Source organism: Orbicella faveolata, unplaced genomic scaffold (assembly GCF_042242905.1).
Source record: "Orbicella faveolata isolate gen_17 unplaced genomic scaffold, um_ofav_v1 contig_34, whole genome shotgun sequence".
Taxonomy (NCBI): Eukaryota; Metazoa; Cnidaria; class Anthozoa; order Scleractinia; family Merulinidae; genus Orbicella; species Orbicella faveolata.
In genome coordinates, this window is record NW_028301563.1 from 13,713,349 (window position 1) to 13,740,145 (window position 26,797).

General features: G+C 39.1%; 3 protein-coding genes across 3 annotated transcripts; 1 reads left to right on the forward strand and 2 right to left on the reverse strand.

The window, feature by feature from the left end:
• Nucleotides 1-38: 38 nt before the first annotated feature.
• LOC149104901 (uromodulin-like) lies at nt 39-5,884 on the forward strand. Its single transcript, XM_089272291.1, has 4 exons — nt 39-438; nt 643-792; nt 4,527-4,655; nt 5,512-5,884. Exons 1-4 carry the CDS (start codon nt 138-140, stop codon nt 5,835-5,837), a joined length of 906 nt encoding a protein of 301 aa, XP_089128417.1. The 5' UTR covers nt 39-137; the 3' UTR covers nt 5,838-5,884.
• A 5,333-nt stretch (nt 5,885-11,217) lies between these two features.
• Nucleotides 11,218-22,037, reverse strand: LOC110052805 (uncharacterized). The gene is made up of 4 exons (XM_089271480.1): nt 21,098-22,037; nt 17,395-17,399; nt 11,676-11,882; nt 11,218-11,408 (listed from the first exon to the last, which is right to left on the reverse strand). The coding sequence occupies exons 1-4, from the start codon at nt 21,560-21,562 to the stop codon at nt 11,261-11,263; spliced, it is 825 nt and encodes a 274-aa protein (XP_089127606.1). The 5' UTR covers nt 21,563-22,037; the 3' UTR covers nt 11,218-11,260.
• On the reverse strand, nt 15,112-18,670 carry LOC149104902 (uncharacterized). Its single transcript, XM_089271460.1, has one exon. It carries the CDS (start codon nt 18,534-18,536, stop codon nt 17,664-17,666), a length of 873 nt encoding a protein of 290 aa, XP_089127586.1. The 5' UTR covers nt 18,537-18,670; the 3' UTR covers nt 15,112-17,663.
• Nucleotides 22,038-26,797: the final 4,760 nt, after the last annotated feature.

A 26,797-nucleotide genomic window follows, 5' to 3' on the forward strand; every position in this document is an offset into this window, starting at 1 on the left:
ACTGTTCGCTGCCATCTAACAGTTAATTTGCTTATGTACGATGCAAGATTAACATTTTATACAAGCCGCGATCTTTTTCTCTCCATATAAATTTAATAGCTTCAGAACCTAGCCAGTGGCTTTCTTACTCTGTAAGTATGAGTCTGGTCTTCACGCTGCTTGTGATGTGTCAGGTGTCTTGCGAATTGGACACTCAGCAGTGTAGAAGCGAATATTCTATCCGCGGCATGATGTTGAAAGGGCATATCTTCATGGCCAAGAAAACTGCAAACTGGTTGAAGTGTGTAGACAAGTGTAACCATGACATCAGATGTCAAAGCTTTAACTATGTCATCAGCCAAGGCATATGTGAGTTGAACAACCGCACCAAAGAAGCCAGACCTGAAGATTTTGTTCCAGACAGCGATCGCTTCTATATTAAACGATTAGATGGAAGAGGTACTGTTGTTCTTTGAGTGTTTATCTTTATCATTTTGAAGGAGAGGCAGTCGTATCCCAGGAAAAAAGTGCCCAAGACCTTCTGGCATTTTAAGGACTGCTAACAAAGCCTGCAGTTTTTCGTCAAGAGAGCTAAACAATAGTGATGTTTAATTATGACAGAAAAGGCTCAAATAACAACTTATTTGCTTTTTTTATTTTTAGTTCCTCTTGGATCCGTTTCCGAGTTGCCAGCTGAGTCGTGCGCCGAGATCAGGGCGAGTGAAGGAGAAGATGCAGTCAGCGGTAATTACTGGCTCGATTCAATTAAACCTGGCGAGGTAGTCCTGGCTCGTTGTGACATGTCTAAACTAGGTAACTAGAAGTTCGGGGTTTTACTTCGATTTATTACTCTCAAACCTCTTCCAATAAGCCTCATCTACGTGCTATAAAATGCATCAATCTCCAGGCTGTTTGTATGATTAGAGACTCTGTATTCTACAAAATAAGCATATTTGCGATGCGTACAACCTTGCATTGGCGTTAAATCAAATTTTTACGAACTTTTACGCATAAGTTATGTGACCTTTCTATTAAGGTAACAACCAGGAGTGTATTTTAATAAAACCTTCCAATAAGCGTCCCCATAGCGAAAATAACGTTCAAGACTTGGACATAGACTGTTTAATTTATGGGATGCTCTTCATAAAGAAGAAGCCTAGCTTTAAAACTCAATCATGTTCCATTCGCCCAAAACTATTTGTTTAGAGTTAAACCAGCAATAGCATCTATGAAGGTCATGAAGCCGAGAGCTACAAAGATGGGTTTCAGGTCTGCTATCTTCTCTCGACTAATAATTAACAGTCAAACAAGCTCTATCTTCCCCGTGCAACTGACAGAGGGTGGTCAGAACCAGAAGATTCCCACCCAGCAAGAAGTTGTGTGTGGAACAGATATATTTCAAGGAGCAGATCCGTTGCTATTCCCTGACTGGATTATGACAATGATGGATATCTGATAAAGATGTTTTGTTTTTCTTTATAAAAAGCAAAAATTTTAAAAGTTACTTAGTTACTGATCTCTTTTGCCTATTTGCTCCGGGCCGGGCTCCGTCAAATATATCAACAGAAGCTATTGCAGTTTAATCCTTTCAATCTTTTCTTCTAAAACAGATATCGATGACTGCGCAAGTCATCCCTGTAAGAACAACGGGACCTGCACAGACGGAATGAACGGATTCAATTGCAGCTGTGCACCAGGATTTAATGGCACACAATGTGAAACAGGTAACTATAGCCAAAATTTATTTTCCCTCAGATGTTAGGAGTTTTTAATCTCTTTCTATGTCGCTTGCTGTGCTTTTATTTTTTAAACTGCTTGAAAAGGGCAGAGACATATTTTTGTTGTTGCAAAGTTCTGTTGTATATGACCGATATGTGATAATAGATTTTTGGCCTGGGAAAGCACTTCTGTAAAACTTGTGAAAACTTTCTGGTTGCGAGGATCAGGACCGGAATCTGTTACAGGGAAATATCTTCAGAGCCGCCAACAGCACTCAGCACTTAGGTCCAACGATATCATTTTAATCCAAGAACGTAACAAAAGAATATTTCACAAGGCACGGCCATTTAAGCCGAAAACACAATTCTAAAGGTTTGCGAAAGTTTTCAAAAAATCTCAACTAAACATTATCTCATACATTTCAGAAAGCTCGATTAACTGTAACGGAATTTGCAGTTTTCAACATTAATAACTTTCAAAACAATAAAGGGAGATAACAGTTCAACAAACGGACCACCACAGGTAGTAATTACAACTCAGCGCTTATTACAGTTATGATCTACAACAAAAATAGCAGGTGTTTGTTACGGTTAATGAACTGGAATAGTAAACTGTAACTTAGAAATGCAAAATGAACTAAAACAAATATATCTAAACCGAATATGTAAAATATACTAAATAATCTGATTTTCTCTCCTGACAGTTATCTTTCTTCCTTTTTCCCTTACAACAGATATCGATGACTGTGCAAGTCATCCCTGTAAGAACAACGCGACCTGTGCAGACCGAGTGAACGGATTCAACTGCAGCTGCGCACCAGGATTTAATGGCACACAATGTGAAACAGGTAACTGTAGCCAAAACTAGTTAATTTTCATTGATATTCTACGGTTTTGAATCTCTTTCTAAGTTTTCTTTTTCAGTGTTGTATCTTTTGACTTCAAGCGTAGTTTTGTTACTGAGTTTTGTTGTTGGTTGTTGCAGGTTCTATCGAATGTGACCGTTATTAACTTTCTGCCTCATCACCTTGAAACAGATATCGATGATTGTGCAAGTCATCCGTGTAAGAACAACGGGACCTACACAGACCGAGTGAACGGATTCAACTGCAGCTGCGCACCAGGATTTAATGGCACACACTGTGAAACAGTGTCGAGGAAAGGGTTGTTGTTATTCATCTTGTAGATGCAGTACCTAGCGTATGATTCACACCACCCTCAGTCAGTAAAGCGCGGTATTGTGAAGTGTCTGTACGACCGGGCTAAACGTCTCGTGACCAAACCATCAGTACTCGCTGGAGAGAAGAAACATCTGTCGTCTGTACTTGTTTCTAACGGATATCCCTGCTCTTTTGTACATAAGATCACAAAGGCACGAACAACCCCAAGAAGAGAGCCTGTCGCGGAATTTAAATCCACCGCCGTTTTACCTTATGTCCAAGGGGTTTCGGAGTCTCTCCGCCGCTGCCTAGAACAACAAGGCGTTCGCACCGTCTTTAAGTCCGACACGACACTTCGGTCACACTTAGTGCGACCAAAGGACACCGTCAACCCGGCTAAACAAGATGGTGTTGTCTACAGGATTCCTGTGAGTGCGGCAAAGTCTACATCGGGAAAACAGGGAGATCTATGCAGGAGAGGATCAAAGAACACGACAGGGATATACGACTCGCCCGTACCCAGACCTCCGCCGTTTCTGAACACACCCACGAGACTGGCCACTATCCTATCTGGAATGAGGTCAAGTTTATTGATCGAGATCCTCACTGGTACACACGTAGGGTCAAGGAAGCTATTCACATAAGACTTCACCCTAACAACATCAACAGGGATTGTGGAATTGAAATTCCTGAAGCATGGATACCCACGATCAAGAAACACAGCAACAGCAGAACGGTACAACAGCGGACCACTGAGGGAACAGCTACTCGCCGGAACAATGGAACAATAGGAGGATCGAAATGCACCAATCACAGCCGACCTTTGTGATATAAATGATACCGTGCAATCAGTCGACCTTATCGCCTGAAGAAGACTAGCAGTAAGCAGTCGAAACGTCGCGATCTACATTTCAAGTGACTACATCGTGAGACAAACGATAATACACTTTGTTAATGTGAAACAGGTAGTAGTTCGTGTAAATAATAAAACAGCAATGTTAACAAACGATTGGGAGCCAATCAAAAGGTGTATTTCCTAGAAATTGACAGCCACTGGAAAAGGGAAAAAAAGAGAAAGTCAATCGTCCAGTCTGGTGAAGGGGGGACCGATGGGGAATTGACCGGATGGGTATGGCTTCCGGGCCGATTTTACACCTTCTGCGGCCAGGTGGAGGAGAAATGATGCGAAGAGTTATTTGAAAGTGAAGACAAATATTTTACTTAGACGAGTGAACGAATTCAACTGCAGCTGCGCACTAGACTTTACTGGAACAGTGAGAATGAGATAATCGCTGTAGATGACAGCAGGTAATACCAGATGCAAGTAATAGGGCTGAAACGGCTATAATCGATCGGCAGATGGCAGTATTGTGTGGTTGATATCACTGAAAGTTTCTCTAATAAAATGTATTTGCTAAAGGTGTTTCTATATGCCGTGTAATCATTTTAGAAATGTGAAAACTTTGGAGTGGATTTAAGGCGCCAATTCCACTTATTTTCCTTCGTAACAAGGTTCTCTTGAGGTTTTTCTGATATATATATATTTTTTTGTATTTTTCATGTGTTAAGTAGTTTATTTCCCCCAGAATTCCCTTTTATGCTCGTAATGGGACACTTAACCATCCATTGTGACATTGAAATAGTAACACTTAGATCCCTTTGTTTTTAGACATCGATGAGTGTGTTGCACAGGTCGACCCATGTGATGCTGTTGCCAACTCTGAGTGCAAGAATACGGATGGATCGTACAACTGCCAGTGCAAAGATGGATTTGTAAAGAACGGTCTTAATTGTGAAGGTGCAACACAGTTTTATCATTAGTAGGGATATCTTCTATTCTGTTTTAATTACCTACAGTTAAAAACTTTATTTGTCGTTATGTAAGGACGGTTTGTCACATTTCAGAACCTTATTTAACAAGTAGGCATGTATCAGGACAAAAAAAAAATAACCCATATGAAGTTAGAATCCACTACATAGTTGGTTAAAGTATCCCACATGGTATTCCTCCAGCGGTTTATCCAATGCCAGAGAGTAAACACACCTTAGTGGAGAAACACTGGCGCTGATTGCGATGTTCTCGCACTTAGAGCCGATATATATCATCGCATGAAGGACAAATTTATTCACCTATGGCTTACCTACAGGTTACCCAACAACATTTGAACTGGAAATTTCAAATGTAAATATGAAGATTTTCTCGTATAAACAGACAAAAAGGTGGTAATTAATACCTATTGTAGAAGCTATATTTCGGTGGCGAGATCTTTTAACAACCTTGTTCCCAGGAAAAATGGAAACGAAGACAAATCATAGAGAAAGGTTTGTGCATGACCGGATGTAATAAGGTGATGTAAAATTGAACAAAATATATGAAGTGACTGTATTCAAACAGCAAGTAACACCCGACGACACAGCACGACAGAGGTGTCTACGGATCAGGGGAGAGTTATTTACGTATTACTTTGTTTGTTTTTTTTAGTTGACATATGTAAGAACTACTAAAATCTGAAAGACGCGGAAAGAAGATATGACTACGCAACACAAGACGAGATATGTCAAATGTCTTCTGTGTTTATCACATATTTATTTACACATTTGTGTATTTCCTTTAGTTGATGTATGTCACTGGCAAAATTACCAAAATCTGATAGATGCAGAAAGAAAATATGACTACGTAAACGTAAACGACAAATGTCACTACACACTCAATGGCTGGTATCGCTTCCAAGGAGCTGCAGGCACCAAAATGGTGACCACATGTCCACCGATGGACCGTTGTGATGCACTCTATCCTATCTGGTTGAGTGGTGGTCATCCTACAGTAGCTGAGGGTAAAGTCACAAGAAACGTCTGCATTAATAAGGCTGCTTGTTGTGACATATTCTTCCCCATTCAATTAAAGAATTGCGGCTCCTATTATATCTACAAGTTATTTGACCCGTGGCATTGTCCTGCCCGATATTGCAGTACTGACTAATCCGGTCATAGCATATGTATGTTTCACTTAGCTTCAGTTGAATAGTAGTGGCAAGAGACTTAGGTCATTGTCTCTTTTAGTGCCAAGCGGGATATTACTTTCCGACATGATTACCTACAGTAAAACTTAACCATGGCCTGGTTGTTCAAAGCATGACCAAGCTAGGCCAAAATCAGTGTTACTTTTGACGACGGCTTACAAGCTCTAAGACCTCTAAAAATAAGCAAAGAAAATACTTTATCCACGAAAGAAAACTTTAAGCCTCCATCAACTCTTAAACCTGGATTACGAACAACCTGACCACTATAAACAAACAAAATGCACATCGAGTTTCAGGCGTTTCTCGGGAGAAGACTTGACGGCGTGACATAAGACGGCTTTTTTTTTTTTAGGCAAGACACTGTAACGCTGTACAGTGAGCTAGTAGATGAATAGCAATAATATCAATGCGAATAGCATTAGCAAAGTAACTCGCATTCTCTTAACGAAAGTAAAGGCTTTAAAGAAATTAGTTGCTCAAGTTGATTTGTTATACCTTTGTACAGTTTGTCTTCTAAGAGAGCTTCTGAGAACTTTGTTTGGCCCTGCAGTAAAGATGTTGAATCAAAGCAGTTCTATTCTTTTGGGTGATTTGAGGAATCCATTTGCTCTCGTTTACAGAGCAGGAAATAGAGTGTGATTACAAAAGCTTAAAATCTGATAATTTTTTCAATATTCAGTCGTGTATATAATTTGTGAAAAGTGAGGGTTATTTAAAACTTTCATAACTTCTATTCCTCAAGACAAGAGACTTTAAAAAGAAATTTGATGTGAAAACCAGAGTAACAATTTTTCTTCATTGCAAGGAACAACCATTACTTTGTCTTATCTTAAAAACTGCTCTTCCTATCGGTTTAGCTTAACTTGTTTAAAAGTTATTGAACACTTTTTAACCAGTTTTGATTGAAATTATAAGCAGTATACAATATACAATATACACCTTTTTAGCTCGTGTAGGTTAACTATTGTGTTGTATGTTTGTTTATTTGTGTTTTTGTTCGATTTGGTTTCTCAAAAAATGTATCTAGTGTAATCGCCTGTAGGGAATGGCAATAGTTCTTTAGTAAACATGTTTGGCTATTGCCCAGACAACAGTCAAACTTAAAAATTTGCTGACATCCCAGACATTATACAAGCAATTTGCAATTGTATAAAATAGTAATTTCTCGTAAATTTAACTTAGTAGCAAGCCTAGTTTCTGTAGTATAAGCAGACCGAGAAGTTTTACAACTTTTTTTTTTTTAAATTACAACTTTTTCTTTTTTTTTTGAATTTGGTTTACATTTTTTTAAAATCAAAATTAAACACTAAACTAGTAGTAGACCTCTTCAGGTAGTTTTACAAACATACACTAAACGCCTGCATTTAAGCCACACTAGCGGCCATTTCAAAGACACAAACCACTAAGGTTTTGTCGGATTTATGAAAGGAAGCAGGTGACGTTGAATTGTGAAAGCCAAGGTTTTGGCTCACGGTTTTAGCCACCGTAGTACCAATGAATGCGATAGCGTCCGGCGCTTGCACGTACGAGACGGATAGAGAGGAGAGAATTACGAATTCCTTGCACGGCTGAAAATGCCGGCTGATATGGAATGACGGTGGTAGAACTCTCTAGGTACAATATGGCGGATTTTACAAAAGAAATTATCTCTTCTCTGAAAGTTCCAAGGCTACTGATTTCTGTTGCAGCATGTTGAGCTGGTAAATTGTGTGTACATAATGTAGATATTAAGAGGCCAACAAAAGAAATCACTTCCAGACATTTTGCCTGTTTCCTCAATCTATCAGAAAAACTCTTCCTTTGGTAATCTAACCAAGAAACAATTCAGTTTGTATGTCTCCTCTTTCTTTTAGGCCAACATCTGTCTCAAAATTCGTTTTGGTGTTTCAACTTTTCTGATCAGATTGATATGAAAATTTCAGTTTTTATCATATCGATTGACATTAAGCTTTGTTTAATTCTTCAAGGATTTTGCCTTACGTCATTAGGACATTATTTCGCAATCTTAGTCTTCATATTCCTTAGTTAACTCCACTGTGACAGACTCCAGGCAACGAAGTTATTTCCACAGACAGGCATCTTTAAGGGAATGATCAAATTCCTTACTTTAATTTTGTAAATATATTTAAGCTGTAGTGCTAACATCGTGTAAGGTATTTAAACAGACAATTATCACTTATAGATATACGTCCAGTACCTTTGTTATTTGATTCTGCATATGTTAGTAATGAATATCAATACTCCTTATTAACTTTCCTCATTTGCCTTACAGTTTAAATGTAGTGGATACGAGACAATTTCCGGCAGAAACTACAAAATGCCCAAAATTGCCTTGCTTACAAGTTGGATTATAGTTAAAAATTGTTATTATTGGGACAGTTTTTAACTCTATAAGTACCTTGTAAGTTTTAACGTCTATTTAACACTATGAATAAGGACACTTTATTATTATAACAGTAATTATCATTCACCTCGTTATTCACAATAATGGAATGTTTAGCGGGATTAGTACAACTAAGTTATACATATCTAACCGAATTCGCAAAAAACATGCCCGCATTGACTCAAAGACAGTCCCAGCGGCCAGAAGTCCTCTGACCACCCCCCTGGCTAGGAGATTGGCCAATCACGCACGCACGTGGCATGGACCACTCCAGCAGGGTGCCATGTCAACACAGAAGCCTCAAACAAGGTCAAACAACTGAGTAAAATACCCAGAAAAACAGCCAACATCAACCTTCTTTAACACTGAAAACTCGAAAACCTAACGGGCATGTTTTTGCGAATTCGCTTAGATATACATGTATGTTCAATTATATTTACCGTAGCGCTAGAGTTATTCAAAGGGCCAGTACCATGATAGTGCTTTTGTCAAGTTTTCCGTGCGACAAAAGGCACCAGGAGTCAAAAGAAAAGCGTTGGAATTATTGTTGATTAATTTGTTCATGATGCAGAAATAGATTTCAAATAGCAACAAATTAACTTAAACGAAATTCAAGTTGAGGATGAAACTGACTCTTATCCCACCAAATTTCTTCCCTGCTTAAATTTGCATCCCACGAAGTTATTAGTTCTCTAAGAGATTCCAGCAGAAACCAATCAATTTTCAATCTAAATACAATTTTCAAACTGTACTAATGACTTGCGCGCTATCACGCTACACTGAGGCTCTATGCCATCTTAGTGCAGTACTAATTAAATTACATGTGATACAACGTTTAGAAATGACTTATCCAATATATTTTAATATTCAACCCATAGAGAGGTTTTTAACTGACTGTGGTAAAACGAGAACCAAGGTAATCACTATGACCAATCAAAAAGGACACAGACATTCGACTGAAGCAATATTGAACTCGAAGACGAACTTGAGAAAGGATTTCCGAGCGAGGCTTAGCTAGGATTGCTTCAGAATGTGAGGCCGAGTTAGACTTTTAAACCAATCACTAAGTGTAGCGAGGCAAAATCAAAGCAAATTAATGTGAATTACCTTGGGAATTTAGGGTAAAAACCTCTGTGTTAGTAAATTAAAGCATTCTCTCTGAATGCATGATATAGTTATAACCTGTCGGTGTAAATATTGTTTTATTGTTTAAATGTGCCAGAAGTCTGGATGGAACGTAATGATGTTATCTCGAAAGGTGTTTCTGTTGGGAAATCAAAACACGTCACTTAACCATGGTTTGTTTTAAACATTAACTTGCCGTCAGTGCTAAACGCATAAAAAATACGGCGAAGAATAACTTCTCTTCATGTAAATTTTTCCAGTGTGTCAATAACGACTGAAGAGCCTCCTTCTAGAGATTTGTATAGGTAATCACACGATTTCGAGTTCAATTTGGAATTAATTTGTACGAGTGAATTTTTCAAAAAGCTGAAATTGCACGAGCCGCTTCGGCGAGTGCAATTTTAGCTTTTTTAAAAACTCACAAGTGCTAATTAATTCCAAATTGAACGAGAAAAACCGTATGATTACTTATTAATAATATAAGCATGAAAAAAAATTTGCGTGGAGGAAATGCCGGAAGATCTTTCTTGAGACCGTTTTTTCTCATTCGAGAAAACTTTTTTCAAAGTTTCTGCACTAAATTTTCGTCATCATTTTATGTGACATCATTGGCTTAGTAAATTTCCTATTTTCTTTCAGCCAATCATAATATAGAATTACGATGTGTAATTTGCACTGGTGTTACACTTTTTGCACTGATGTTACACTTTTTGCACTGGTGTTACACTTGAACTGCACCGCTCTCAGCCAATCAGAATCGAGTAATTTTTTCATGTATATTATTAGGATGGAAATGAGGGCGGATAAACACAGGATTGAATTGATTAAATTAGGAGTACAATCTCTAAACTCGATAGTTAAAACATTTGTTCCATCCAGACATGAATGCAATAATCCTGTAAATATATTTATGCCGAGAGCGACGCCTATTTATAAACCCAGCGCACAAAAGACTATAATGAAATGGTTATAATCGCGGTCGTGCATGCGGCCAGAAACCACTGAATCACTGAAACACTTGTTTGGATTAATTTGGCCACTCACGTGGCGTTTATTTCAAACCATTTAAATGCTAAGGTGTCAAATTAATCAATTAAACATCGCTATATTTGATTCAGTGAATAAAGTTGGGGCGAAAAACTATGGCGCGTTTTCAGGGTCAAAATTAAAAACTAACTTTTCCACCTTTCCTTACCTACTAAGTAAAATGTCTGTCATTTCCTGTCTTTGAAATTAGACAGTACGCATCTCTTTTGACCTCCGAAACAATACATTCCGCGTTTCCTGAATACTAAAATCATAACATCCGGCATATTTTGACCTTTGAACAAAATTCTCCGCGTTTCCTGGCTTCTCTCGAATTTTAAGTCCGGCATGTTCTGACTTTCAATGTAATTAGTTACCAAATACGGTACTACTTAGTTTAAACATCTCAACTAAACATCCCATGCCGGCACCTGACAAGCCATTTAGTTCATAATGAAATCTCGCCGCTGAGCCGACATTGTGATTTGCAAAATTTGCAAATGCGCGTTTTCTGACTTCTCGATTCTACCAGGCGTCTTTTCCGCGTAGGCGTGGATCCTACAATAATACACATAACATGTGATCAGGGTTTTCAAATTGGAATAAATTAGCGGGAGGAAATCATAAAGTAGGCGGCACACTCTAGGGTCATGATAAAGGAGGCCACACGTGTAGAGGAGTGCCGGAATGGCTTACGTGCTCCTGCACGGGGGGAGGGGGGGGGGGGGGGAGGGCAATGGGATGAAGACCGTGGAAAATTCGAAAATCTATTTGTCTTGAGAAGCATTTTGATGACTGAAAAGTGCTTTTGTCGGAGGCTACTGTACACTTTATTTTAACAAGGGTTTATTAAAAATTCCTTGAGGGGAGTCCATATTCTGCCACTGCTTGTTGGAAAAGGCCAAGAACAGTAGCTGCGGTATTCTTTGTTCCAGCCCTAAGATATACAGGAAATCTTGTGTATCCATCAACTCCACCATGCACTACAATCTTCCATCTGAAACTTAAAAATACATGAGTCCATACTTTGCTGTCCTTTCATGGATTCTGTCCTCACTACCAACAACTAGTCTCCTTCGTAGCCGTTTTTTGGGGTGTCACGCAACGCTTCTTTGGAGAGAGCGTTGCGTGACATCCCCCCACCCCCCACCCCGAAAAAAAAAACCGGCTGGGAAGGAGACTAACCAACAACCACCTGTATTAGAAACTAGGCGCAATAAATCTGAATAAATTTTATTTATAATCAATTACGAATAAGGTTCACCTGATCAATTTATGATTCCCGTCTATGTGCCATGTGCCACAGTACACAGCTCTTGGTGTAAGGAATAGCCATCTCACTGCAAGTTCCTCCGGATCCGTTCTTTGCATGCATTCTCGGGCTCTCAGCTGGAGCACATTTATATTGCGCAACACTAGCTGCGATTGGACCCTCCGATATCCCGCATCTGGAAAATCCCTATGAAAGGATCTTACGAGCCAGTGCCCATAACTATGGACCAAACAACGGCACAAGTCGAAAAATCGATTTTGCTCATTTTTTGCCCATAGATTGGCCCTAGCTAGTAAACAAACGGACCATAGTTAGTTTCTGCTAATGCAGCTTTTTTGGGGAGAAATTTGCGAAAAACGATTTTGCCCCGATTGAGGTCAAAATCTACTTCCTGTTATGCTAAATTTTCTGAAAATTTGATTGCTTTGCGCGTCGCACAGCAGCTACTTAAGAATCTTTTAATGGTCTTTACATTCAGCTCAGGTCTTCATGGTATGATTGAGCGAAAAATAAAATAAATCGAGGTTTCTTTTGAGCCCGAAACGAGATCGAACAGAAACGCAAAATATTACGATGTGTTGCAAACGAATTATAGCACTAAAAAATCGCCATATTTTTCTATGGGCTATAACTTTAAATGCCATAAAAACACTTTCTACGGGTTAACTGTACACCCACCTGTTTGAAAATCAAAAAATATCTCTGGGCAAATGGTTTTAAGTCGCCCGCCTTGGCCTGTACTTCTCATAGATTTTTCCCTGAACCGCCGTGAGAATGTAAACAATTGCGTGACGCGGGCGGTCACCGTGAATACATTATTCGTTTCCAACAAACCGCAGATGGCTATCTTAGAACATTTGGGTGAAAAAAGAAACACATAATGGACCACTTTTAACTTTAATATTTTGAAAGTCATCGCTTTGGAAATTTCGTTAATTAAAAACGTCAATTAAAAGCAATTTACTTGGAGTTCGGGTGTTACTGCTATGTCGTTTTAAGCTGTCGTTCTTTCTTTGATCATTTTAATTACAAGAGCGAGTTCTAGAAAGAAAATCGTTCTAAGTTCATTTGTTAAGCGTAATGACAAGTTGATATTGTTGGTTTGTATTGTAGCCTTACGTGATCTGAAGGAACGCTACAGTGATTAAATTTGTATTTGTTGATTGATTTCGACGGATCGATTTTCGGTTAAACCTTTTTATTTGTACCAACACATTTAGTGCCTTTTCTCCTTCTAAAAAGTTGGAAAAAGTAAAGTAAACAAATCCTAAAAGTTTAAATCATAAATAAGAGGCATCGACACTGCGAGTGTCTCGGTAAGCTGTTAATTTGAACAATTACTGTGCTGGACGGATTGCTTTCCAGGTTACGCACGTATTATACATATAGTTCATTGTGCGCGAATGTTTCTGTTTCAAACAGCTGAAATGCTCAATGCTTTTTTTTCTTTTTTTCTTCAGTCTTAAAACTTAAGGTTAGAGTTAAGCTAAACCCTAAACTGTTTTGGCGGCCAACCTATTTTTGGCTAATTGCTTAATCAAATTATATATATATATTTCATTGAAATTCTTTTTTTTTTTTTTTTTTTTTTTTATTATTATTATTATTACTATTATTATTATTTAAAGTAACACGTCTTAACAAATTACACGTATCACAAATTACAAAAAATTACAATAACAAAGTACTCTGGCATGGCTACTCCGATACTACAATGTACATTACTTATTTACATCAGGTGTTACTTACATTAGGAAAACGAATAACATAAAATAATTAATTAATTCTGACAGCACACATTAGCTACAATTAAATTAAACAGGATAAAAAAGCAAGAAACAGAAATAAAAAGAGAAAGAAAAAAAAAACAATAAAAGGAAAGGAAAACTTAAAATTACAAAATAAGCAAAAAAGCAAACAAACAACTCGTAGCGCGGGGAAGGGGGAGGAGGAACGATTTCTAATCTTGATTTAATACAATTAAAAGTAACTTAGTCTATAAAGTTTGTGACGAGCATTGTTACGTTACGAGTACTTTTTCGGTGTTAATTTACAAATTTTCAACTTTGTATTTATAGTTGATTCTAGCAATAAATTCGGGTAGTACAAGTGAACTGTTGTTTAGTTTACTTATATACACATAGAAATTCATAAAAAGGAGGGTGTAATTGAATTTTCTCACTAGCTCCATATATGTTGGGTGTTTAAAGGTGGCGAAAAGCGTTTCTTTTGTATCTGGCTTAAAGTTTGAACCATTCTGAGTGTTAAACCAATTGATGACTTTGCATGTGAAGGTTTTTGTAAATTCGCAGTCGATAAAGGTGTGATTTATGGAGTCTGGCTCACCACAGTAGATGCAGTCACTGTCTGTATTTATCCCATATCTGAAGAGTTCTTTCTTTGTAATGACAATTCTATGGATAAGTTTGAATTGAAATTCTTTCAACTTATTTTCTTTGCATGTTTTTGAAGCCATTTTAAAGACATCTGTCCAATTCTCTGTGTCTATTGAAATATCTCTTTTCCATCTTTCCGGGCCAGTATGAGGTGATTGGTGTTTCTTAACAAGAAGTAGGCGGTAATAGTCTCTTGCCTTATACGTTTCAAAATTGATTTGATTAGTTTCGTTCAGTAAAAAAGATTTCCAGTTTTCTCTATAATTAAAGATCGAGTTTTGCCCTAGGACTCGCGCTCTGTTCTTCAAGCTCACAGGAATTGCACTCAAGATTTGATAGAACTGGAGAAAATTTGTGTTACAATGATATTTAGCATGAAATTCTTGAAAAGTTAGGTATTGACCGTTTTCATTAAAAAGCTGTTGGATCGTGTGGATACCCTTGACAAACCATTCCCTTATAAATAGCGGTTTTCCATCAACTAAGATTTCTTTGTTATTAAAGAGAATGGTTTCGGTTCCTTGATCATAATTGTACAGAGTCTTGATTTCATCAAATGCAATAAGTATGTCTCTGTAGAATGTTGGAATGTGCCTTAAATATTTGACATCGTAGTTACATCGAAGCAGGAAATTGAGACCTCCGTGTTTGTTAAAAAAATAGTCCGGTACTACTTTCCAATTGCAGTTATCTCTAAAGAGAAGTCTTTTGATCCATGCAAGTCTGAGCGATTTTATCGTAAGTTCGATGTCAACCATCCGTAAGCCACCCGAGGAAAGGTCTTGGTACATACTAGTCCGTTTTATTTTGTCCTTCTTATTTTTCCAAAGGAAACGAAACATTTTATCTTTTACCATTGGCACTATTTCCTTAGGGACGTTAACATTTGAAATTGAGTATATTAAGTTAGATAACCCCAAAGATTTAATTATCAGTACTTTTCCATAAAGTGTTAATCCTCTCGATTTCCAAATGTCTAAATTTGTCTGCAGTTTTTGTACTTTCAAATTAAAGTTCATCTGGTTATTGCCTTTTTCGTCATAGGAAATATAGATTCCTAGTAATTTTGTGGGAGTATTCATCCATTTCATCCCTAGTGGTTTGGTTCTATTATTCAACCATTTCCCTAACCAGAATGCTTTTGTTTTCTCTACGTTGAGCACTAATCCAGAGAAATTCCCAAAAGCACTCATAGTTTTCAGGGCTTGTTCAGCAGAAGCCACATCAGCACAAAATAAGTTGGTATCGTCTGCAAATTGGCTTAGTTTGATCTCTGAGCCAAAAATTCTGATTCCTTTTATGGTTGAGTTTTGTCTTATTTTGTTTGATAGTATTTCTGCTGTCAGGATAAACAGATATGGCGAGAGTGGGCATCCTTGTCTAACTCCTCTAGAGGGTTTAAACCAGTCCGTTGCAAAACCGTTGTTCAAAGCTGCGCTTTCTATGTCCATGTAGAAGATCTCGATCCATTTTCTTAAGCTATCACCGAAATTGAATTTTTTGAGAGCACTTTGAATACAAGACCATTCCAGTGAGTCAAAAGCTTTTTTAAAATCAACTGATATTAATATACCTGGAGTGTTGTTCACCTGAGTTTGCTCCATAATATCACTTATTAATCTTACATTTTCTCCAATATATTTTCCTTTTATGAAGCCCGTTTGGTCCGGATGTACGAGTTTTGAGAGCATTGGCTCAATTCGCCTTGCGATGGCTTTTGATGCAATTTTATAATCCACATTAAGTAAAGTGATTGGTCGCCAATTCTGTAAAAGCAATAATTCAGCGTCGTCTTTCGGTAAAAGCGTAATTATGCCTCTACGCTGAGAGACCGATAACCTCCCATGCTCGTATGCTCCATTCAGGCTTGCTAATAGATCTGCTCCTACAAGATCAAAGAAATGCTTATAAAATTCTACGGTAAAACCATCCTCGCCTGGTGATTTTCCGTTTTCAAAAGTCTCCAATGATTTTTTACATTCTCCATAAGTCAAAGGACCGTCTAAAGCATCTCTTTCTGCATCATCTAGTTTAGGAATTTCCATGCTTTCGGTAAACATTTCAAAGTTATCCTGTGCATCTGTTGTTTGAGAATTATACAAATTACTATAATATATTCGGATCATTGATAGAATTTGTGTTTCATCAGTAGTTGTTTCATCATTTTCCAATTTAATTTCGTTGATAGTTTTTCTATTATAGTTCCTTTTTTCTAAATTAAAAAAGTATTTTGTGGCTTTTTCGCCCTCTTCTACCCAGCGGCATTTAGATCTGAAGATTGCAGATTTACCTTTATTATTATATTGATGTTGGAGTTCTTTTTTGAGGTCATCATATTGTTTAAGGATTCCGTCAATGTTATCAAGGTTCTGGCTATTGCAGATTATTTTATCCAGCTCATCAAGTTGTTGTTTGATCTCCACTTCATGCTTACGAATCGCCTGTGCTTTTCCTTTAGAGAACGAAATGGTTGTGCTTCTTATTTCCATTTTAATCAGTTCCCAAAACAGCTGTTGGTCATTTACATAATTATATTTTTCGCGAAGCTGAGGATATAATTCTAGAATTTTGGTTGTGTATTCCTTGTCCTCTAATAGAGAATTATTGAATTTCCAAAAACCCGGTCCTCGAGGATTCTCGTTCGGCCACGACAATGATAATAATATCGTGTTGTGATCTGGTGCTATTGAGGTTTGGATGTCCACTTTTTTAACAAATTTTGTCAAGTGCTTGGATATTAAAAAGAAGTCTATCCTTGATTTCACGCCTAACGTTTTAGACCTGTAAGAGAACTTGTTAACATTCGGATAACGAGTTCTTTGTATGTCGACAAGGTCAAGGGTATCCATGGTGATATTTACCAAATTCCTATATGCTGTTGGCCTCCAAGGAGAACCACCTTTTTTGTCTTTTTTAGATAGCGTACAATTCCAATCACCTCCTACTATAAGAGTTGTAATTTCCGATTTGTCAATTAAGAGACAATTTAGTTCTTGAATGAAACTTACTTGTTGTGTGTGGTCGTTGGGCGCGTATATATTACAAAATGACAATTTTAGACCGTTGTAAGTGAGGTTGATTAAGATTATTCTACCGTCCGCGTCACTGGATGTGAAGGTCACTTTTTCTTTTACCGTTCGATTAATCAAGATACAAACACCTTTGCTATGAGAAGTCCCGTGAGAAAAGTAAATTTCACCTCCCCATTCATTTCTCCAAACGGCTTCGTCGCTTACTTTGGAAAACGTTTCTTGCAGAAAATAAAAATTGGCCTCCTGATCTTTCAAATACGTAAAAATGCTCCTTCTCTTAACCGTATCTCTGAGACCTCTCACATTCAATGAAATTACCGAACATTTGTGTAGGTGTAATTTATGCATTTAAGGATAGATTTTTGGAATAAAAAATTCGGTTCGCATTCCCCCTCGTATTAACGATTGTAAGCACCAAAACAAAACAAAACAAAACAAAAAAATTACCAATAATGAATTTAAAAAACAGACCTATTTTAGGAGTTCCTTCGCTTAGCAATCCAGTCCGTAGTCCCTTCTTTTATTTAGCAGTCCTTTGATATTAACACAGTTTAGAGATCGTCTAAGTCCTCTACGCAATAAATCCTTACCGGTGCTCCGCTCGGCGATGTCTTTACGAATATTTTTCCATCCATTGTCCAAGTGCTGGTAATCATGTTATCTTTCTTCATCTTGTTTGCTTTCCAGAAAAGCTCTCTTCGATAATTCGTAAGATTCTCGTTGATGAATATACGCTGGTCTTCTCGAGACGCGAAAGCATAGCTTGGAAATACGTCAGAGGTTTTCACGTTTTTAAGCTTGGTTCTCGCTTTGTAGAGAAGAGATTTTACTTTGTGGCTCACGAATTTGACAATTACGGCTTTAGTGGTTTTTCTTTTCAGTTTGTGTGATATTTCTATATCTTCCGGTTTGATATCGACGTTTATGGCTTCTCCAATACGGATAACAACTTCATCGGTTGATGTGTACGCGCCTTCAGGTACGCCCAAAATTTCCAACGAATTCTTACGAGAATATTGCTCCAGGTCGTCATATTTTTCTTCTAAGTTATTCATTTCTTCAATATGATCTTTTAGTTTCATTCTTGTGTGGTTAAGCTCGTTCCTCAACGTGTCATTTGCTTTCTCGGCTTTGGTAAGTTTCGTTTTAAGCTTCTCCGTTTCCCTTTGGTTGGCATTTAGGGCGGATTTCAGCTCTAGAATTTCTTGCTTCAGTTCTTGGTTTTCCCTGAGTATCGTTGCAACTGTAGTTTGTATTTCAACTAGCATCTCCTTGATGTCAATTAGGTTTGGTTCGGGCTGAGTGGCTGCAGCAGTTGGTACTTCGCCGACACTATCCGCCATATTGCATCGTTTCGAAACGTTATCTTCTTCTTCCAATGAACCTCTTTCTCCTCTTTTATGTTTCCCACTAGTCTTCTTCATTGAAATTGGCACTACATAGCATCACTCCAAGATGTGATTAAGGTCGAAAATACCAAGGAAATATTATAAAAGAAGGAAACTTAAGCTCCGCTCAGAAACCACGTCCAACCATGACGGGCTCACGCACGCTCTTCCGTGACCGACTTCCGCGAACAAAACAAGATGGCTGTTCGCTGTTCATTTAAGACTACAATCCTGGTCAAAAGTGTTGGGACAGTTACGGCAGATGACTTCACAGGCAGCCTCTCTTAAGACCAAAACCGCGCAAGCCCGCCTACCCCCCTCCCCCTGTCAATGTTGATAAAAATCTTGAAGAAAAAAAATCCTTGACAATAGCTTCAGAATAGCCACGTTTGAAGAATTGTTCGCCTCCTAGAACAGTACTCTCGAACTAAAGAGACGAGAAGATAGATATTCACGTCTTACTCCAATAATAGCGATTTTTCAGCAATCGCGTTTGGTTCCAACACAACTGTCTAACCACTTTCTATTGTCCCTTTTTCCTTTTTTCCCACATCCGATCTAGTCTTTACAATAGCTTCGTTTTCATGCAACATTGCTAGGAGGGAGGGGGGTCAATTGTACTTGCTTCTATTCATCTTTTGTTCTAAAACTTTAAGGACGTAGTTGAAATCGAGGGTTTTAGCGCGCAAAAGGGGGAGGTGTCCCAACAACTTATGGCCAGGATTGTAGGTTTACACGAGAGGAAATTGTTCCGGATTCGTGATGAATTCGGAACGTTTCAGTGGCGGATTGATTTTGCCGTTTACATAAAAGTGGACGAATCTGAAAAAAAAAAAACTCCCCCGAATTTAAAGTGGGAACTTTGAATCCGAAAACTTTTGAATCTGGAGAGTTTTGTCGTGTAAACAATTTTCTCTCGAATCCGCATATTTTTCCGCCTGTGATCTTTTGAGTTTGCGGTGGAACGAAAATGGCGGATTACATGATCCAGTCGTCTACGTAGTCGAGTCGTAGGCACATTGATGGCCATTTGATGGCGGTCGCTGGGTGATTACCTCGTGCTGTTTCAGGTGTAGATAATCACTTTTATAATACTGCGCAGATGACGACGATGGCACGATCGAAAACCTCGACGGTTCTAGATATTAAGTAAAGACCAGAATAACTTCCTGGAGGGACCTGACATGATGGACAACAGTCCGTGGTCAGCGAGTCGAAAGAAAACTTCAGACTGTCTCAACCTACCCCTAGCCTTATTTTCGGAGGCATTTTGTTTCTCGTTGTCGAGGCAACAAACTGCTTGTTAACCATTCCATCATGAATGTGCCCGGAGTTATCGTCGTGTGTAAACGGAACTTTTACGAATCCAAAAAAAACTCCTTTAGTGTAAACCTAGTCCTAGATCGACCACTGTAATGTTTATTTGTCTACCAGTGTTATGATCTGCAAATTTCAGTTAATTGATCAAACAACCAAAGTAGAAAAGATGGAGTTTTTCCCAGTATGATCTAAACTTAAACGCAATTTCTTCCTGGGCTAATTCAATTCAAGAAATTCCAGGTTTTCTAGCTGAGTTTGAGCATATTGTGTAGGTACAAATTTTCTACACAGCTAGAAGAGCTGAGATGCCATCACGCAGTTAGTAGTTTATAGAAATTATGGTATTTCCACTTGACTTTATTTGTCAGTCAATGATTCAATTGCCATAAACCATAGAGGATTGGTTAAGTGTATCTCTAAAACTGCCACTATATTGTAAGTTATCGGTGAAATCAATAAAATAAACAAGTGTTAAAATCATTTCCCGGAGTACTGTAGCAACGTTCTTTATCAGGGATGTCGTGGGTGTTGCAATGCAAATGAAAAAACATATATTTATACTAACTTAAACAAAAAAAAAAACATTTTCCATTATTTTATCCACACAACGTTTCAAAAATTGCTTTCATCGGATTGCTGGAAACGAATATTTTACTCGAGATTGGCTATCCGCGTCACGGAATTGTTTACATTCCAACGGCGGATTTTGGGCAAAATCTATGAGAAACACAGGCCAAGACGGGCGACTTGAAACCATTTGCCCAGAGATGTTTTTTGATAGCCTAACAGGTGGGTGTATATTTAACCCGTAGAAAGTGTTTTTACGGTATTTAAAGTTATAGCCCATAGAAAAATATGGCGATGTTTTTAAGCAATAATTCTCTTGCCACACACTGTAAAATTTTGCGTGTCAGTTTGATCTCTTTTCGGGCTCAAAACTAACTTTGATTTATTTTATTTTTCGCTCAGTCATACTACGAAGACCTGAACTGAATATAAAATCCATTGAAATATTCTCAAGTAACTGTTCTGCGGAGCGCGAAGCAATCAAATATTCGGAAAATTCAGCAAAACCGGAAGTAGATTTTGAGCCCAATCGGATCGAAATCGTTTTTGGCGTATTTCTACCAAAGAAAGCTGTATTAGCAGAAACTAACTATGGTCCGTTTCTATTCTTACTAGGACCTATCTATGGACAAAATACAAGCGAAATCAATTTTTCGACTTGTGCCATTGATAGGCGATTTAGGTCCATTTTTGTAGGCATTCACTCTTACCATGTTATCAAGGTCATCATCACTAATGGTTGTCGTCCTGTCGGTAATGGAGATATTGTGCTCCCGCATACGTCTTTTTATGGTACTCTCACTCACACCAAGGGCTCTGGACATGTCGGGTAAGTTGATTTCATAATCGGCAAGATATTGCAGCTGCTCCCGTGGAATCTCGAACCTAGGACGCCCAACCGTTCTAGGCTGGTTTGCTACTGCTGGGGAGGAATGATACCAATTCCGCTCTACCTCCGACAACATTCGCGTCACAGTGGCGAGTGAGGGTCGAACTGTATCAAACACCTGCATGTTGTCAGCAAGTCGAACCAAATGGCGAGAAATTTGTTCCAATCGGAACAGAACATAATCAGCCACATCTTCACTAACTGTGTCCTGTTGAAGTCTCCTTGCAAGGTCGAATGATGTATGGCGAAGACTGTTCAAGAATTGCTCTTGTGCCGTCGACTCCATTAATAAATCCCCGGGAAAACCCCGGCCCCCTTGGGTCCTGGCACTAGGTTTGCATCAGGGGATCCAGGCTTGCGCGGAAAAGACGCCTGGTAGAATCGAGAAGTCAGAAAACGTGCATTTACAAATTTTGCAAATCAAAATGTCGGCTCAGCAGCGAGATTTCATTATGAACTAAATTGCTTGTCAGGTGTCAGTATGGGATGTTACGTTGAGATGTTTAAACTAAATATTACAACATTTGGTAACTAATTACATTGAAAGTCAGAACATGCCGGACTTAAAATTCGAGAGAAGCCAGGAAACGCGGAGAATTTTGTTCAAAGGTCAAAATATGCCGGATGTTATGATTTTAGTATTCAGGAAACGCGGAATGTATTGTTTCGGAGGTCAAAAGAGATGCGTACTGTCTAATTTCAAAGACAGGAAATGACAGACATTTTACTTAGCAGGTAAGGAAAGGTGGAAAAGTTAGTTTTTAATTTGACCCTGAAAACGCGCCATAAAAAACAGCCACAAGCCACATCCTGTGGCGAGCCCCAACCCAAGCCGCAGGCACGCACGCACGCACGCACTATGAAATAGTGCAGAAACGACCAAATATAAAGATAATGGAAACTATGTAATATGAAGGCATCAGGAACACCAGGCCCTTCTCTGACATGTCCCTGAAGCCCCAACGAGTAACGGCTAGTTCTCGGGCTCGATAAGAGCGCGCGTTCCAGCGCTCTAGATTAACAACTACTCTAATATAAAATTGTTGCCCCAGCCCTTGTCTGACAGGCAAACTAATTCTGGAGATAAGCTAAATTGTGGATCACGTTATGATTAACCGTAATATTAGTAAGAACACTTATAATAGTAGACAAAGCCAGCACTTGCCCGGTCTTCGTCGGAATAAAATAAAATAACTAACTGGAAAAATAAAATAGGATGTACTAGGCTAAAATTGCCGCCCCAGCCCATGCCTGGAAGGCGAGCATTGATCTTAGCTACAGCTAACAGCTGAAGTAGTTTACTGAAGACTAGAAATAATAATTGTGATGCCCCAGCCCCTGACTGAAAGGCGAGCTTAAGTCTTAAACAACTCTCCAGGTTGACGAATATACAGTTTAAACGCGTCGGATTTCCAACGGCCAAGGTGGCGAATCTGGGCATCCGATAAACCTTGGTCAGCCGCCAACGATGCGGCGCCGATCCGAAAAGAGTGAGATTTGTGTTTGGATGAATCAAGTCCACAAAAGTTTAGTGCTTGCCGCAGTTGTTGCGTAAAATGGCTAGTTTGAACTGGGGATCCATCGGAAAAGCAGAACAAGGCACCCGGAGTGGTACCCCGCATAGAACAGTAACGTTGTAAATAATTCACTGGGCAAAACTCTGTTCCCGTTGCGCAGTCCAAAACAACCGAAAAGGGGCGCCTACCCGAGTTATGTTTGAAGTCGGTGATGACAATTGTCGCGGCGGTCACGCAATTGTCTTTAAATTGGAAATGAAGATCTTGTATTTGTACTAAAGATTTCAAAATCGCACCCTTGGCCGTGAGTTAGCCTGCTCGGAAAAAGCCATAGAAGGCCACCAAAAACATGGTCTGGTACAACAGCCTTTGATATGCTGATGAGTTGGTATGATCTAATGCGAGCACTAATCGTTGCAACACGCTACGTGTTATTGGAATTCGAACGGCTGGTGAAGAGTATAGCTTACTGTGAGCCGCTAAAATCTTCTGCACTAAAAACTGTTTAGTGGGATCAGGAAAATTAGCTAGGTTGTGAACTTAACTTAACGCGGAGACATACGTCCAGATTGTCGAGGAGGCAAACTTCCTCGCCGAGAGATATGATATAAACAATGCTAAATTGTTTACCGAGACCGGAAGGAGCGAGGCACGCGACTCGCAAAATTCAGATGAAAAATCGACATATGTCGACCAAGCTCTTTGGTAAGTCTTACGCGAACCCTCAGTAATGGCTGAGTGCAGAAGGTCGTTCAAGTGATGCGCCAGTTGTTGGGTAGTAAGCCCGGCGGAACCGGCGTCGGCACAGGCGGCCCAAGCTCTCAATGTTATCGGGTTTTTTTTTTTTTTTTTTTTTATGCGAACGTTCAGGCTAACGTGACATATGGCATGTACTATTACATAACGACCGAATTTGACCACGCGAAACATGACTCACGCCTTGCAGTATATGGAGGTGTTGTGTTACAACGGTTTGAATTTATAAAGGTTTGTATGGGAAGGTCAAGGTCAACTTTATTTAGGCAGGGTGGCCCAATCAGCACTTGGCTGGTATCAAAAGGGGCCCTGCGTAAATTAAGACTACATTAAATTTCTATACATAGAGATTAACGTTTACAATTATAAAAAATTAAAAATAAAAACTACTCTCTAAAATAAAGTCTAAGAAGATTTTTAAAAATGGGGAGCGATGTTGCTTCTTTTATTGTAGTGGGTAAATTATTAAAATGAAGCGCACCAGAGTATCTGAAAGTCCTTTTCCCTAGCGTTAACTTGGGTTTCGGCAAGTGCATGTCGTTCCTTGTCCTCGTGTTGTAAGAATGAACGTTGCAATTTCTAATAAAATAATCCGACAAATATGGAGGAGCTAAATTATTTAAACATTTAAAAACTAAAATGCATTTGTGGGCTTTTCTTTGGGTTTCCAAATCCACCCACCCTAACATTTTAAAAGATCCTTCGGTTGTTGCCCTCCTTTGTATAATGCGTGCTGCTCTGTTTTGCAGACGTTGCAAGCTGTTACTGCAACCGATTGACAGCCCATCCCATACCGTGTTAGTGTAATCAAAAATCGGCTGAACTAAACAATTATACACGCATTTAGCAGCTTTTAGAGTAAGGTAGGGTCGTATGCGTGACAGCAGGCCGAGACGTTTTCTTACTCTCTCACAAATCAATTCTACATGTTCGTTCCATGAAAGATTCTCATCTAGTGTTACCCCTAAATAACAGAAGCTTGATACTCTGTCAATGTTTTTCCCGTGAAGCTCTATTTTATAGTCTGGACAGTGTTCTAGTTTTTGCCTAGTTCCAAACAGCATCCATTTAGTTTTACTCTGATTGAGTATCAGCCTGTTGCTTACTAACCATTTCTCAACATTGGTAAGATCGTTTTGAAGAACCTGCTTGATGATATCTGGACAGGAATCAGAGAAATATATAACAGTATCGTCGGCATACATGCCTATTTGTGACTTCAGTAGACTTTGCGGGAGATCATTGATGTATATCACAAATAGTATCGGGCCCAGTATGGATCCTTGGGGAACCCCATAACTAATAGTTAAGCTCGATGATTCGTCTTGGTTGTATTTGACCTTCTGGGATCGAGCTGTAAGGTAGTCTTCGAACCATTTCAAACTTTTCCCTCTAATTCCATAATGTTCTAGTTTGTGGAGCAGGCAGAGGTGGTCAACGAGATCGAACGCTTTTTTTAGGTCTATAAAAATAGACCCGGTAATCATCTGTTTATCCATTTGTTCTAAAATGTGATCAACAAAGTGTACAGTGGCTGTTTCAGTGGAGTGTTTCTTACGGAATCCTGATTGATGCACTGACAAGGAATGGTTTCTGATTAGAAATGCTACAAGCTGTGATTGAATTGCTCGTTCCATTACTTTAGAAATCAACGGAAGGACTGAAATCGGACGATAATTATTTGGGTCGCTCTTATCGCCCGATTTGTATATTGGAATTACCTTCGCAGTTTTCCATTCAGATGGTATCATACAGGTAGAAATTGTTAAATTTATGAGGTAGGCGACTGGTCTAGATATTTCATTTGCTGCATCTTTCAGTAATCGAGCAGGAATTCCATCGAGGCCAGTAGCTTTAGTTGACTTCATTTTGAGCAATTCTTTTTGAACAAATCCGGATGACACCTCTTCAAGGACAAAGTCTTGTTCAACTCTAGTTGACATAACTTTTGGCAGAGTACAACGTTCAAAATGGCTGCTCAGAGAGTTTGCGATCGATGTAAAAAAGCCATTGAATCTTGAGGCTGTAAGACCATCACTGCTTGAAGGTACTGATTTGATTTTTTGGGGGACGATTTTATGCAAAGTTCGCCACATCACCTTTGGGTCTTTTTCATCTGCCAGTTGATTTGCATAATAGTCAATTTTTTCTTTACGCATTCTTGTGTTTATGGTGTTGCGTAACCGCTTATAATTGCTCCAATGTTGTTCTTTGTCTGTACTTAGGGCCTTTTTGTGGTGGTAATCACGCTCTTGCATAAGTTTCTTTAGATCGCTTGTTAACCACGGCACTGAATATCCACGGGCGCGACGCGTAACAATGGGTGCGTGTTTGTCGGCAGCTGTTAGAAAAAGGTCTTTAAAGGCGTTCCAACTACCCTCTGGTGTTTCTTCGAGTTCGATGATTTCCCATGGGATGCGTTTTAGGTCGTCACGGAACAATGCTGGATTATAATGTTTGGAATGCAACGGCTTTGCTTGAAAAGCCAATTATTCTTATATTTTGTGAATGAAATCTACTTACCCTGTTGCTGTGTTGTATTCTTTGTTGTTTGCCAGCTCCTCGGGCCGATCTAACGCGATTTCGGCGAGTTATCGTTCTGTGGGTTTCCACTACTAAAAGAAAGACAAGGCCGGACACTGATTTCCGGAGTGCCCGCCGCTCGAAGCGAATAAATCCACTGAAAATAACCCTGCCGGCTCAATTCCTCCGTAGAATCGAAGAAGAGATGTTGAAGTTCCATGTCAGTTCACGCGCTACGCGATTCTGTCCACAACGCCTTCGCAACGATACATTTATTTCGAGATTGCTTCGCTCGCAAACCCGAAAACAGCCGCGTCACAAAAGTTAGGACACTTTCGCGGTGTTGGGTAACTATAATTAGCCCGACCGGGGGTAGTCAGCAACGATTTGTCAACGGTCAAACCAAAATGCTCCCCGGGTAACCGGGCACTCCCTCTATGGGTTTCACAACTAAAGCACGAGGGTACCTGGGGAGCATTTTGGTTTGAAAGCGAGATAAAGTATCGCTCTCGCGGTTAACGCGACCAGCGATGTGCTTAGCATGAAACAAAATATTGTATTTAAGTGTGCAGAGAACAAAGTGCCTCAGCAAAGCCATAACTGAACGATCTTTAGAAGTTTGCTTATTGATTATAGCAACAACTGCCTGATTATCCGAAAAGAAAACAATACATTTGTCACGTATAAGCGGTCCCCAAATCTCAAGCGCCAGAAAGAACTCTAAG

Bases quoted from the DNA above. Each gene is read 5' to 3' on its own strand.
- LOC149104901 (XM_089272291.1), top strand. From the start codon at position 138: ATGAGTCTGGTCTTCACGCTGCTTGTGATGTGTCAGGTGTCTTGCGAA. The intron at 439-642 runs GTACTGTTGTTC...TTTTATTTTTAG, and splicing joins TAAACGATTAGATGGAAGAG to TTCCTCTTGGATCCGTTTCC. The intron at 793-4,526 runs GTAACTAGAAGT...CTTTGTTTTTAG, and splicing joins TTGTGACATGTCTAAACTAG to ACATCGATGAGTGTGTTGCA.
- LOC110052805 (XM_089271480.1), bottom strand. From the start codon at position 21,562: ATGGAGTCGACGGCACAAGAGCAATTCTTGAACAGTCTTCGCCATACA. The intron at 11,409-11,675 runs GTGAACCTTATT...TTTAAGTTTCAG, and splicing joins GGGAATCATAAATTGATCAG to ATGGAAGATTGTAGTGCATG.
- LOC149104902 (XM_089271460.1), bottom strand. From the start codon at position 18,536: ATGAAGAAGACTAGTGGGAAACATAAAAGAGGAGAAAGAGGTTCATTG.